General features: G+C 43.4%; 1 protein-coding gene across 3 annotated transcripts in view; it reads right to left on the bottom strand.

The window, feature by feature from the left end:
- Positions 1–262: 262 nt before the first annotated feature.
- LOC114605349 (sodium- and chloride-dependent betaine transporter-like) overlaps positions 263–14,592 on the bottom strand; it is a 47,755-nt gene continuing 33,425 nt past the window's right edge. For 2 of the 3 annotated variants that reach the window (XM_028746521.2, XM_077935128.1), the window contains exons 13-15: positions 13,194–13,294; positions 12,393–12,563; positions 263–3,726 (exon numbers count right to left, since the gene is read on the bottom strand). In XM_028746521.2, the coding sequence (XP_028602354.2) occupies positions 3,580–3,726; positions 12,393–12,563; positions 13,194–13,294 (419 nt within the window). In that variant the 3' untranslated portion in view covers positions 263–3,579. The remainder of the gene's footprint in view (positions 3,727–12,392; positions 12,564–13,193; positions 13,295–14,592) is intronic. The other variant, XM_077935129.1, reaches the window with a different exon arrangement.

Genomic DNA, 14,592 nt, shown 5'->3' on the forward strand with positions numbered 1-14,592 from the left:
GCAGAAGGGGCTGGTTCTGTTGAGGCAAGAAATCCACTGCATGCTCCCTCCTGACCTTCTGTAAAGTATCAGTCAAATATTTTCTCTAGCTATTAAAATGAAGCATAGGTTGGGTCCAAGTTCACGACTCTAAAGCGCCACTCCTTCCATTAAATTCTGTCAGCTGCTAATAGATTGAAATTCTCTGGGTTTTTCTCTTGACCAGAGTTTACGTCTTCTGGACCTCCTCTTCTCCATAGAAAAGAAAGCAAAACCACAACCATTGTTGGTTCATAATTAAAGAAATGCTGTTTATTGCGTATATCTTAAGTACAAAAGTTTATGAAAAATATAAAGATATAAATGTACATCTATGACAAATAAAACTCAGTGAGCTGGTGTTGCCAGCTCTTTCTTCCTGTGCAGACTGACATTTAGCCAATGATGCATTCCCCGGTTTGGAACAATCGGAATCAGAAGAATCTGTATTTGCATCGGCCACTAGCAATAAAACAAAACAAAATGCACTAAAGACAGGGGTAAAAACTTAACTATACAAAATACATTTGGGAGGTTTACAACAATAATCAAATAATAGATCTTATTCTAATTGCACCCGCTAAAAACCTTGCTTTTTCGCTGTCACCTGCTCATCTTGATCTGCTAAAAGAAAGGACACGGTAGCAATGGTTGAGCGACCCGGCATGGACAATAATAGAGGGGTAATAACCTCACTCCTCAAATCTTTATAAAGAGTGCAAGCCAGAAGCACATGAGCCACTGACTCTATACTGCCACCTCCACATGGACATAACCGTTTTTCCAGTGGAATTTTTTGAAATCATCCCTCAAGTACAGCCGAAGGCAGTATATTAATCTTGTGAAAGTGAAAGCACATCTGTATTTTGGAATTACTAAATTTTGCAAACAGGGTGCCAAAGGAACATGCAGGGCCATTGTTGGCAGCTGAGAGATTGTCAGATGGAAGTACTATTTGGATAGATAATGAATGTGAAGACTTGTGTGGCTGTTGCGATTTGCAAAATAGTGGTAGCTTAGGATTCTGGCAAACGGCATGGACACCACCTGGCTGCAAACCTATTGCCTCCTGTGCTTCTGTGGCACTCTACCAGGAACCACTGAAGACTGGTAATTGGCCCAAAGTGATAGGAAACACTTCAGTTGCCTCATTTCTGCATACCAGGCTGCTAGGGAAGGCATGGGAGCAGAGTAAAAAACACAAACACTTGTCAATCCTTTATGGGATGACTTCTGTACACACGCAAAATGTTGTAAACAAGAGTTAGGTGGCTTTTTATGAACATTCAAGTTGCTGATGAACTCCTTGGAATTAGGAATAACTTCTGCTGGTGGGGGAAAAAACCTGACAGATCAAAACTCTGATTAGCACATCATTTCTGAGGGCTGTATTCAGTGTTTTCTATCCACTAGCACAAGGGTATTTGTGCAAGTGGGTGGCTGAGTTTTAATGTTATGCAACACAGGAATCTACTGCAACAGTTGTGCTAGCAGAAACTTGTTCCATACAAGACTGCACAGTCTATTGTACAACAAAGCTACCAGCAAGCTGCTTATGCATTCTCTCATGCATCAGTGCTCCATTGGTGCAACGCATTTTTCGAATGAAAGAAGTATACCACTAAGAGACTTCAACTTAGCACTGCATTGGGTCAAACTATTATCTACAAACAGATCCTATGAACATTTGAAGAGACTGTCCTAGGTAAGTGTGCATAAGTTTTGTCATAGCAGAACAAGAAACAGGCAGCTGTTCTGGGTCATTGTGGGACATTTGAATGGTGACTCACAGACCCATATACCTGACATGAGAGCCAAAGGTAGGTGTTAGTGCTGGTGTGCTCTACCTGGCACTGGGCTCTCAACAACTGGTCAAGGAGTTCCAAGTGCTGAAATGGACCCTGGCTCCACATCTGCCTCCTGTTTTCATTCATGGTATATGATTTGACCATTTCAGGACCGGCCTTTCCATTACTGAGATAGCACACCTTGCCCAATCTAGGGGTGGAGGTGAAATTTGGCTCCACTTGCATTTTAATCCAAGTTTATGTAATTCACACTCCTTGAAGCAATAGGCAAACTGAGATGCAGTAAATCTTTAACTCTTTTGCTCTTCTCCAAAATTCTGCAAGGAATACAAAGGAAACACAATGCAAATATGGGAGAGAAGGGTTTGGAATCAATTGCTTATCATTTGAGGGCTGAAAGCAACAACAGCAGCAATTACTGATCATACTCAAAGGATTTCCGGACATGGGACAAATAAACAAACACAGGCAATTTCCACTCCTGTTTCCATTTTCGTCAGGATTCTCCAACATCCCTAGCTGCAGCCACAACATTCACAATGCAAAAAGAGTTCCCTGTTGGTGTTTAGGATATTGAATTGACCTTGGTTAGCAGTGAACATTTATACAAGAAATAAATGAAAACAAGCCAGGACTCTCTGCACAGAAATTGATTTTCTAGCTTGTTGCGTCTTCCATTTCCCTCCCACCCCCACTACCTCTTATTTTGTGCCACAGACCATATGCCAACCACTGTATCACAAATGCTAAGCTAGCATCATGCGGTCAGAGACTTCAGCTTTGTTATCTCCTATATGATCCAGACTGTCCTGCACTTCTAATGCAGTTTTGGCATTTACTTATATGGCAGTTGCATTCAACTTGCATTTCTCAGGTTTTCCCAGCAACTCAAGGATGTCACACAGAGCTGAATCAAACAATGGATATTCAAGCTGAAATACTGTCTGCCTGCTCCATTTCCTTTCTGCACTAGTCTCTTCTCAAAGGGGGGAAAAAGAGAAAGATCTTAAGTGGCTTTGACATGCTCTTTTTCTGACAAACTCATCTTGCTTCCAATTTATCGCCTTTCCCCCCTCCAGGGCCTCCTGCGTAATGGGAGAGGCTGAGTGATCAAGCTCTGGTTTCTACATCCAAATGAGGATTGTTGCCACTCTTCTTAAGATAAAAACAAAAAAGGAATCTCACCTACAGCAGAGATCTTTGTGAATTTTAAATTTAAAAACAACACAACAGTACTCCACCAAATTTGCTACAATTCCTGCAGTTAGGTCATCCAGATATGGCTGAAGATTCAGGTGTTGAAGGAACGTGAAATGTTTTTGCCAGGGAGTTAAGCCAGCTGTGGAATAAACTTTCAAGAAGTCACTGGGAACTTGAACTGGCTAGCTTTATTCACTGTCTTTTCCAACATCTTGCTGCTAATTTATTTCTTATAAATGGGGAGGAGTGTATAGCACAGTGGTTAGAGCACCTGTGTTGCAAGCACAATATGCCAGGTTCAATCTCCTAGCACTGCCAGTAAACAGGAATTCAGGTTTCCTCTGAGCTCTGGACCCTTCACAGACAATTTTTCACCTGTACAGTGACTGTTCCATTGGCCCTATTCCAGCCTGTATGCTAAGTAAATGCAAAAGGAAGAAGGTGCTGGCATCTTAAGCGACCCTGAGCAGCAACTCATCCCAGATGTAAGCAGAAGACAAAAGAAATAAGGAGAGGTGTCTCCAGAAGGTAAAGAAGTTCTTCCCTGGGAGGTCTAGAAGTTGGTTTCCTTCTCTGTGGTGATGAGCACATCCTTGCATGGATGTTGACCTCCCGGCTTGAAGTACTGTCCAGATAAGGCAATCAGGTGCTTCTTGGGCTGGGGCAAGTCCTCTGCTGCAGAAGTGAGCTGGCGTAACCGCTGTAGAAAGACAAGCAGGGAGCAGACAATGTAGCCGTCAATATAGCTGTTAGACAGACAACCACTCAATAGCCATCTGTATCCATTGCTCTGGGCAAAGACATTCCATGAGCAAATCCATTGTACTTCCTAATGCATGATTATTGGAAGACACGTCTAAAAGAGCAGAAGGGAAACAACGTAACATTCTGATCCATTTTGCCTTTAGGCTCACTTTTTGTCACCATGTGGTAGAGCCCAATAAACATTCAGCAGTGCTTACAGATGAGTGGATAGGTAGTGTGGTTGGCACAGGTTTGGGGAGAACAGCAAAGCATCCTCGGACACCTCAAAGTGTGATCCTCCAGGCCTCTCTATTTGGTCCTTGGGACACTCCCTAGGTCATACCTCCTCAGCCACACCCCTCTTCCCCAGCCACACCCCACAGTGGAGTGATTTTGCCTGGCTGGAATGTGTCCTCAAACTCTGATAGTGCTTCTTGCTCGTCTGGATGAATGACAGAAGAACGGTGTGCATTAGTAGGTGGTTCCCCTGGAACTGCTCCACAGGAGCATGCAGCTGCAGACTAGGTCACAGGCCCTTTAAAACAACAGCTCTGCCAAGGGGACAGAGACATTTGAAAGACAGGCCCTGCTAGCCTTTTTATAGCTTTGTAAGCTGAGACATCTTGCCAACTCAAGTAGCAGGGCCCCATGGGAGCTGACCAGGGTCCTGACTTGCCTCGTTTCAGACATGACTCACTGGATGAAATTCTAAAATTCATTGCCATGTCCTCCATGCGCCCCAACCCGCAGCAGAACAATATACTAATCCGTCTTATTTCAGCATTAGATTCAGTAGGCCAGAGCAGTATCTCTGCTTGTGATAATGGACAGCTTCAACTACCCTTATGTTAACTAAGTAAATATATGTTTGGCTTGAAATACAGGTTGGCTGTGTTTCAGTTGCTTTTGATTTCAGAAAGTGCATAGCGATAGATGGACTTCAAATGCAACCTGAATCAATTTCCTCCCCTATGCTACTTGCGGCTGGCGATGGTGGCAATGGTGACCTCTTGGTGGGTGTACTGGGACAAGGTTGGGACAGGGTTGGGAGAGGGGTGGGATGGCAGCAGCCCCACAGATACATTCTCACCTGGAGTACCCCTGATCTCACTCTCTTGCCTTGCCCCATCTCGACAAGTGCAAAGCTGCCAATGGAAGGATGCTGCCGCCTCCATCCACCAGCCTCACAAGCCACTGCTGGCTGTGCTGAACCTTCTTAAGCTTCTCGTTTTTCAGGCTGCTGCACTGCCTGCCTTTCATCCAGAGCAAGCCCTCGAATGGCTTATTTGTAACCATCATTTCAAGCAGTAGCAGTTCACTCCAGCCATCAACTTAAGGAGCAGGGGACTCCTATGCTCATTGCAATGCCAATGCAGATTAGCCGCTCCAAAATGGAATATAGAAATGCTGAATCACTTAATACAGTGCAATTTTTTCAGTACCATGGAGTTGCTTTCTCTTTTTGCTAAAATGCTCAAGATCTGGCCCAATCTGGTGCCATGGCAAGAGCATCCACTTATTATTAATACTAGTAATATTAATACCCCGCCTTTTGCTCAGACCGAGACTCAAAATGGCACACAGGCATATAGGAAGTACCTGTCTAAAACAATAGAGGAAAACAGCACCCTTCACATCCTTAAACTAAAAGCATGCACTAGCATAGGTCAGTTAAATGTCAGAATTTGCATCTGGGAGTTTTGCAAAGTTAATTAACCTTGGCACTTCACGATTTCAGGACAGGGTACAATGCTCTGATTCATGAAGCACTGGTTAACCCAGCTGCTGTGAGCAACATGAGGCCTGGAAGCTTGTGATGAAGCCTTAAGAATCCCAGTTCTCATTTTTTATTTTTTATTTTGTTTAATGAAGTCTCTAGCCCTCAGGATCGCTGAGAGGAGTTTGAAAAATATGATGGCAGGAAAGTACATATGCCTGCCTGCTCCTATCATTACTGGAATCCCAGAAGCAAGAAGAAATGCTTTCATTTTTGAAAGTGTTTCCTGGAGTTAATTAGTTACTCTGATGTTTCTACAAAAGCCTCTAAACATAATAAATCTCGAATTCTTCATGTGAGCAGAAGGCACCAAATCAGAATGATATGTCAGCAAGGGAGTGGGCTGTTAACTGAAAGGGTTTTTTATCATTTAATTTTTCAAAACTTTTCAAAGACGAGAAGAAATTCACAGAAATGCAGTTTGCTGCAAAGTGTGTAGGTTGTTGTTGTTTTAAATCACTTCTGGGATTGACTCAAAGTGCGAGGCCCCTTCCTCCTCCCAAACCCATGTCAAAAAAAGTGACTTTCAGTAACGCCAACGTGATGCACACTTTATAGCATAAAGTAGGAGGAAAGTAGCAGAAGGGATGTGGTTCAACTGTAGGGCAACTGCTTGGCTTGCAGAAGGTCCCAAGTCCAATCACTGGTGCTTCCAGGTACAGATGGGAAAGTTTCCTGCCTGAAACCCTGGAGAGCCATTGCCAGTCAGTATAAAGGTAAAGGGACCCTGACCATTAGGTCCAGTCGTGGCCGACTCTGGGTTGCGGCGCTTATCTCGCTTTATTGGCCAAGGGAGCCAGCGTACAGCTTCCGGGTCATGTGGCCAGCATGACTAAGCCGCTTCTGGCGAACCAGAGCAGCGCACGGAAACGCCGTTTACCTTCCCGTTGGAGCGGTACCTATTTATCTACTTGCACTTTGACGTGCTTTCGAACTGCTAGGTTGGCAGGAGCAGGGACCGAGCAACAGGAGCTCACCCTGTCGCGGGGATTCAAACTGCCAACCTTCTGATTGGCAAGTCCTAGGCTCTGTGGTTTAACCCACAGCGTCACTCATGTCCCAAGCCAGTCAGTGTAGGGAAGACTAAATTAGATCGAGCAATGGTTCGATTCAGTAAAAGGCAGTGCCCAACAACCTGTTCTCACAATGTCCAGCCAGACGCTTATGGGAAACCTGCAAACAGGACCTCAGCGCAACAGCTGTGGCTTCCAGCAACTGGTATTCAGAAGCATTATTGCCTCTGACAGTGACGCCATGTGGTGTAAGGTGATTGGTATGTTACTGGACCTGCCCACCTATCAAAATTGAGCCCCGACCCCCACGTCTGCTCACAGATTTTGCAACACAGCTCCAGTGTGCAAAACACATGTGTGTGGGGGGGAATATGTATTTCACATAAAGATGCCTATTTTGCATTGAAAAACATTGCAAATGTGTGTTTTATGTACAAAGCACATAGAAAACGTGCACAATTTCAATGTGGGCTTTTCATGTGCTCTTTAAAAAAATACTCCACACAAAGAGGAACGGAACATTAAATGCCAGCAAAACTGCATGCAGGTGGAATCAGCCTATTTAGTCCACTCCTAGCTGCAAACCCTCTGGAGAAAGTGTTGGTTTGAAAATGCTGTAAATAAATGAATAAAGCAATAGCAGGAGCTAATCAGCCAGCCTAGGCTGCTCCAGGAAGGTTCCCCTTCTCTACTTGGTCAAATGCAGCTCTCCAGGCCTCTTTTCCTGGTCCTCTGGATTCCCCCTAAGCCACAGCCACTTCCCTGGCCATCCCCCTCATGGCCCCCCGCTCTGCACTGTCCTCAAGTGCTTTTGCCTAGCTGGAATATGTCCTTGTACTATTATAATGCCATTTGCTTGTCTGGATGGAGAGTAATATGTGTCTATATAGGAAGATAGAAACATCTGACTTCTGCATGGGTGGAATGTCGCCTCCTGTAAGAATCCCATCCATTGCACCGCCCACTTTTGCCTCTAGCCCCGCCCACAACTGGAATGATGCCTGCAGTGGGGGAAGATCCCCTGCCAAATATAAATGGCACTTGGGTTTCTCACTAAGTTCTTCACTGCCTGTATTTTCACAGCTGATCCATCCAAATATTTCCCTAGGAGATTTTCTTCAAATCTGAATCTGTCATGTGACAAAGCACCAAGAGTGGTTGTGATGCCCCCTGTGACCAGGTGAATAGTGCTATAAACACTGGATATGTGTTTCTATTTGAATTGGTGGCTGTTCTTCACAATGACCTTCTCAATGTCAATTATTGTTAAAAGAATTGTTATGACAACTCTGTTCTCATCCAGTTGTACTTTAAGAATTGCATTTTTTTGTTTCATTTTTGCTATTTTTCTAAGCTACTTGAATGATAGAAGAAAATATTAGCTATCCAGTTAATATCAGAAATTAAGCTTGACGGGCAAAACTGGTGCCGCTCTTGCTTTTCTGGGGCCTGGATTTCATTTCTGGTGGAATTAAGTAACTTGGCAAACCAGATCATCTTGCTGCTAGGATGTTTCACACTGGGGTTTTTTAAAAGATAATAATATTTGTTTTGTTTTACCTAATTAAAAGTTGTGCAAGAATTGCTCTGAACCAAATGATTTCTCTTAAAAAATAAATCTTTATTATTTTAATTTTATTAAAACAGAAAGTGGGGAGAGTTGATATTTGTTCCATTTGTATATATTTAATTGTTCTGTTTTGTAATGTTTTCCCCATCTGTGCATGCTAACGATATTCAGTGGTATTTGTTATGGCCTTTGGCTACGACAATAAACTGAAATCAACAAGGCAATCCAGTACAAATGGTTTAATGCTGTCTATTTCTTGGGTTATTGGTGCTGTAGTTTCTTTTTATTGTCTTAAGCTGATTCCACACCAGGGCCCTTTAATGCTGCTCAGGCATTGCTGTTCCACAGCCAGCTGGAACAGAGGCTGATTCAAAGAAGCCAGAGCATCGTAGGGCAAAATGCATATGACAGAGACATGAAGACACATTGTGTGCAGTTGTTTATGTACTCATGCTTGAAGACTCCAAGCTGAGATGGGTGAGCTGAAGTGTTTGATTTTAAAGGAAAGGATAGATGATATTGTGAGCACAGCAGAAACCTGGGGGTATAGTGACAGAAACAGTGGGGGGCACTTATCTCGAGATAAAAGTCTATAGGAAGAACAAGGGAGGGCATAATGAAGGAGGCACCAATATGTATGTCAAAGACATACAAGCTAGAAGGCCCAAAAAAGGGCAGACTCATCCACATACTCACTGTGGATGGTAATACCTGGAGCAAAGAGTAAGTTAGTACTAGGAACATACAGTCGTACCTTGGAGGTCGAACAAAATCCATTCTGGAAATCTGTTCGACATTCAGAATGTTCAGAAACCAAAGCGTGGTTTCTGATTGGCTGCTAGAAGCTCCTGCAGCCAATCGGAAGCCGTGAAAGCCCCTTCGGACGTTCGGTTTCCAAAAATAGTTCGCAAACCGGAACAATCACTTCCAAGTTTGCGGCGTTTGGGAGCCAAAACATTCGGGAACTAAGCCACTCGACTTTCAAGGTATGACTATACTAAATGTCCAGAGTTATCCTGAGATGCTGAATGAAACTAAGGAAGCACCCATAAGAGGAAATGCAATAAGGGACCAATACCTTCACATAGACGGGTAAATGTTTGTTCACATAAACAAAGAGGTAACATTGCTAGATAGCTTAAATGACTGTGCCCTAGAACTAACCTGAGGAAAAGCAACCCTAGATTTAAAGTCATCTGGTGCCTCTGGTTGCTCTTTGATGGTAAAAGGCAGCAGCAAAGACCTATTTCTTATCTTAGTGGTGTGGTCTCACAGCACTAAGATTGCAGGTGCTGCCTGAACTTTGACAATTCATTGTCAAAAAGAAGTTAGAGGCTTATCTCTGATCTTAGAGCTATGGTGCTCAGGGCTAAGAGCGAAGATAATAAATGTCTTATCTCCATCCCTGATGTCAGGTGAATGACAGGTAGGTGTGGTTTGCCCAAAATGGCCTGGCAGGCCAATTCAGAGGCCTGGTGGCCCTAGTGAGACCCATGGCTCAGATGTCTCCTATGCCTGGGTTAGTAGGACAGACCTTACCCTTACAGAAGCCTTGCTGGTTTTGCTTCAGCAAGACTCGTTTTTCTGTGTGCTTGGTAATTTTATATTTATGCTTTCTACCAGCTTTCCCAGAACAGATGTTAAGGTAACTGACCTGTAACTTCCCAAATTCCACTCTGGATCCTCCCCCCACCTTTAAATGGAGTTATATTGGCCACTTTCTGGCCCTTGTTGTGTAGAAGAGAGAATTTCAGCAGCTGTAACTTGCCAGGCAGCTACACTTGCACTCCTCTTTTGTAGCTAGCCAGTAAATCAATGTCTCCATAATAAGTGTGTAAATTAAGAATTGTCAGTTTCACATGGTATTTACTTTCTGAAATCACTAAGGCTACAATCCTAACCCCATTTGCCAGGGAGTAGTCCTCAATGAATTCAAAAGGACTTACTTCTGTGCTGTTGCAAGGAGAAAAGAGGCTCAGAAACCTCAGAAATTGCGGCAATTATTATTATTCCCTTTGAGTGCGATCCTCAACAATGGAGATATTCATTCACATCCCTAAGCTCATCATGTTATGACTTGAAGACAGGAAAGTACTGCATATTGAAGACAATACATTTAAAGATCATTTAAAGATCTTACAGTTAATACCTCAGAAGCAGTGAATTGAAACCTCCAGAGAACAAAGAATATTCCTTTTCATTCCACTTTGACTGTATGAGGCATGCTGTGTCAACACAGTTGACTGGAAATGGTGCAGCTGTCTTCAAGGGTGTTAAAGGCAACATCAAGGTGGAACCAAATTGTCTCCTGAAAACACACCTTTGCTTTCCCTCTCCGAACAAAAAGTTGTCCACCTGTCAAAAACTCCACTAGCAATTCACTCCCTGTCAACAAGTGAGTCACATCCCTCGTTCCCCTTCAGGTAGGTGCCCTCCTCATCACACAAAAGAAAAAGGGTCATTGTACTACATGTAGCTGTGGATACACCCAACTGGAAACAGTGAGGTCTTTTTATAATGCAATATTTGTGATCTTTCCTTCCCACTGCATATTTTTCATTTGTTTGTGCCCTTTGCCTCATCTGTGTGTTTTCCTCAAGGCTCCCCTTCCTTTTCTTCCCTGTCCGGGGCTTTGCCTCACAACTTGTCCACCTGAGGTGGACATTAAATCAGTGCCGGCGTACAGCCTGTCATTCCTCATTATGTTAGAATCCCTAGTCAGTAAACAAGGGCCTGCGGGCACAACATCACCTTCCCGGAGGTCAGAGCACTAGGAAGGGCACCCTCTGCAAAGTTCATTCTCTTCAGTGCTAGTGTGTGAGATTTCCCAGCCACTTGTCACTGCGACTTAAATGGCTTCACCAGGAAACATGCAGACGCACCACCCAACGAGGTGTGCGCCTAGAAGATTGCATTTCATCCTTTTCAAATTATCTGTCATTCCAAAAGCTGCAGTTTCCAGCAAGCCAACAACAATGATCTTGCACCAAAAATGCACAAGATTAAAAGCCAACGGCCCGATTTAGACATCACATCAAACTGTGGTTTGTATGAAGCATTGTTTTAGAACCCCAGAACAAGCTGCAAGGGTCCAAATCAGGGTGAGGGAACTTTCTTCTATTGAAGGCCTCATTCTCTCTGGAGTGGTCTGCCAGGGATTTCATGCCAGTGGTGGGAGGAGATAACACCAGAGGCAGGCAGGGCTGCCCCTTCTCACTCTATCTTTCTGCCACCTCTCCCCCACCCTATTTGCCTTCCCTCCCACTTCCTGCCAACAGGTAGCTGGGGACTAGGCAGATCATTCTTGCCAGAGTTATGAACTGATCGCCTGCAGAGAGCTTTCCCCTCTCATCTTTCCATCACTCCGCTAATTTTGACTCCCTTCTCCATTTTTCCTCTCCCAAGGTTTGGGGCTGCATAAAATTAGGTCAAGGTCTGCACGTTGCCCACCCCTGTTCCAAATTTGCAAGCAAATCATAATTTAGAACTTCTTGGTTGCTCTCATCTGTTCAGCACTCCAACCTTTAGAGCTGTAATTTGTCAGTTCAGACACCGCATCAAACCATAGCTGCGACAAATCCTGGTTTGCCAATTGACTTCAAACCACGGTCTCTGATTTTAGTTTGCCAGTCAGATTTTAATAACTTCACTTTTAGCATGCTCTTGTTATATTGATTGGGTTTTTAACAACTTGGGGTGTTGAAGGTGGATTAAACATTTATTAAATAAATAAATAACATCAACATCACACTCACAAACAATGATCTGTCAATTCACACATTACCCCAAAACAAAGTAAACATTCCTAAACCATAGTTTGGCATGATTCCTGCTGTTGTATAGGGGTCTTCCTTTATCCAAACAGATTGACCATCACCTTGATGTAACAGTCCAACAAGGGCCTTGCATACGGCTCTTGGTCTGCCATACTCAATCCAATGTAGGGTGGCAATCTGTTGCTCATGGGGAACTGCATGCATATCAAGCCAGGTATGCTTTTAAGTATGCTATTATGTTTATATAAAAAAGGAATGCTGCAATTAAGCAGAATTCAGGGTTAGGTCCTCTGAAATAACCAGAGCATTGCTTCATGGCTTAGGATGTCACTAACACCCAATTATTTTGGGACACAGCAAACCAAGGCCATTCTGACTTTCTATACTACAACGAAAATCACCGAAGCTGCCAATTTCACATCTTGCAAGCCAGTGAACAGCCCTAGCCAAGTTCTGTGACCTTAGAGATGCCTCACTTTCTTTTACCTCTTTTAATGATCCTTTGGTTTTCAGGAGGATGAACACAGCATACAGCGGGATGCAGATGATAGAGGACAGCGCCATCAACCAGCCCACAGCAATACCCCATGGCGGATATTCGTATACTTTGTTATATGTGAGTGGTGTGTACCTAATGAGTGAAAACAGGAAGGTGGCCTGAAGAAGACAAAAGCAGAAAGCATGACTGCTATGCTAAGTGCAATGAGAATATAACTCTGGAAAAGAGCTGTATACTGATATTTATAGCTTGATACTTCGTAGCAGAATGATTTAAGCTGTGGAGAGGAAGACAACCCACACTGAACTTGAGTCATGGTAGCCCATGGAGAGGTGGTTGTGAAGATCCTCTTGGGCTGCCCTTCCTGACCTGGCGCCCTCCAGATGGTGTGGACTATAATTCCCAGCTAGTATGGCCAATAAGCAGGGGTAATGGGGGCCTTCTAGCGGTTCCCTCACTGTGAGAAGTGAGGTTACAGGGAACCAGGCAGAGGGCCTTCTCTGTAATGGTGCCCGCCCTGTGGAACGCCCTTCCATCAGATGTCAAGGAAATAAACAACTATCTGACTTTTAGAAGACATCTGAAGGCAGCCATGTTTAGGGTAGTTTTTAATGTTTGAAGTTTTATTCTGTTATTAGTATTCTGAACTCCATTGTTACTTCAGCAACACTGCAACAGAAGAACAAGAAGTTCTTTACTGCAATCCTCATAGAAGGTTCAATGTTTCATCCTCATTCAGAGATGCATTAATGACCTAAAACATGGCACAAAAGATTCAGTCTACCTACCAGACAAACTCCAGGTGTGAGAAAGAGCCAGCACACTTTAACCAAGGGCCATGGTCGGTAGCCAATCATATCCTCAATGTTGTCATAGAAACGGTCTGCTCCTTGATGCCCACAAAGAAAGAGAAGGGTGGTTTTTAAAAAATCAACATAAATCCATAATATTATGAACACAGATTAACTTGATTTTATACACACACACACACATCCAGACAATCATCAACTTTGTAGTTTATTTGTATGTTTCCATTCCCTCTTTTCTCCAAATAGATCTGGGCAACCAAACAACAACCATATCAGGAGACCATTTTGTCAACTTCAGGGCCGACTGGGGTTTTGAAGCTGGGTTTCCTATATCACTAACCCAGGGATGGGGACCACCTCCAGATGCTGTTGAACACTAACTCCCATCATCCCTGATAATGGGTCTCGCTTGCTGGGGCAAGATGGGACTCCCCACCTTGTTCAGAGGGCCACAAACTCCTCATCCTCAGCCTGGAGAAGAGGAGGTTAAGGGGTGATATGATAGCCATGTTCAAATATATAAAAGGATGTCATATAGAGGAGGGAGAAAGGTTGTTTTCTGCTGCTCCAGAGAAGCAGACATGGAGCAATGGATCCAAACTACAAGAAAGAAGATTCCACCTAAACATTAGGAAGAACTTCCTGACAGTAAGAGCTGTTCGACAGTGGAATTTGCTGCCAAGGCGTGTGGTGGAGTCTCCTTCTTTGGAGGTCTTTAAGCAGAGGCTTGACAACCATATGTCAGGAGTGCTCTGATGGTGTTTCCTGCTTGGCAGGGGGTTGGACTCGATGGCCCTTGTGGTCTCTTCCAACTCTATGATTCTATGATTCTATGATTCTATCCCTGTTCTAGCAACTTCACTTCATTACCAGGGATGAAGTAAACTAAGAAGATCTTGCTGTTATGAATAAGATTAAATGGTGTATTCATATCATTATGTTTTTATATGTGTTGGAAGCCTCCCAGAGTGACCGGGGCAACCCAGCCAGATGGGCAGGTTATAAATAATAAAATTATTGTTATTGTTGTTAGACCATTTTTTAATGAATTGAAGGGAAACCTGAAAACTTCTATAGTGCTTTGGAATGCAAACAAAGTTCTGTTAGAAGTAAACCTTTTTGGTGATTTACAAGGCATTTTATTTATTGTCTTCTCGTATCTTATCTTCAGAGTTTAAATGTTTTATTGTTCTTTTTCATCTTTAGGCATAATGCTGTTTTATGTTCCATAAAAATAGCAGTTGTTGTTCTTATACAGTTGGTCAGTTTTAGTGGTGTCTTATCTGTTTAGTCATAAGGAGTGCTGGTTCTGGTGATTTTTATAAGCTTGGCTGGGGGAGAACGACACCCTCTGAAGATAGGATTAATCTTTAGAGGT

This window comes from Podarcis muralis, chromosome 10, assembly GCF_964188315.1.
Source record: "Podarcis muralis chromosome 10, rPodMur119.hap1.1, whole genome shotgun sequence".
Lineage (NCBI taxonomy): Eukaryota > Metazoa > Chordata > Lepidosauria > Squamata > Lacertidae > Podarcis > Podarcis muralis.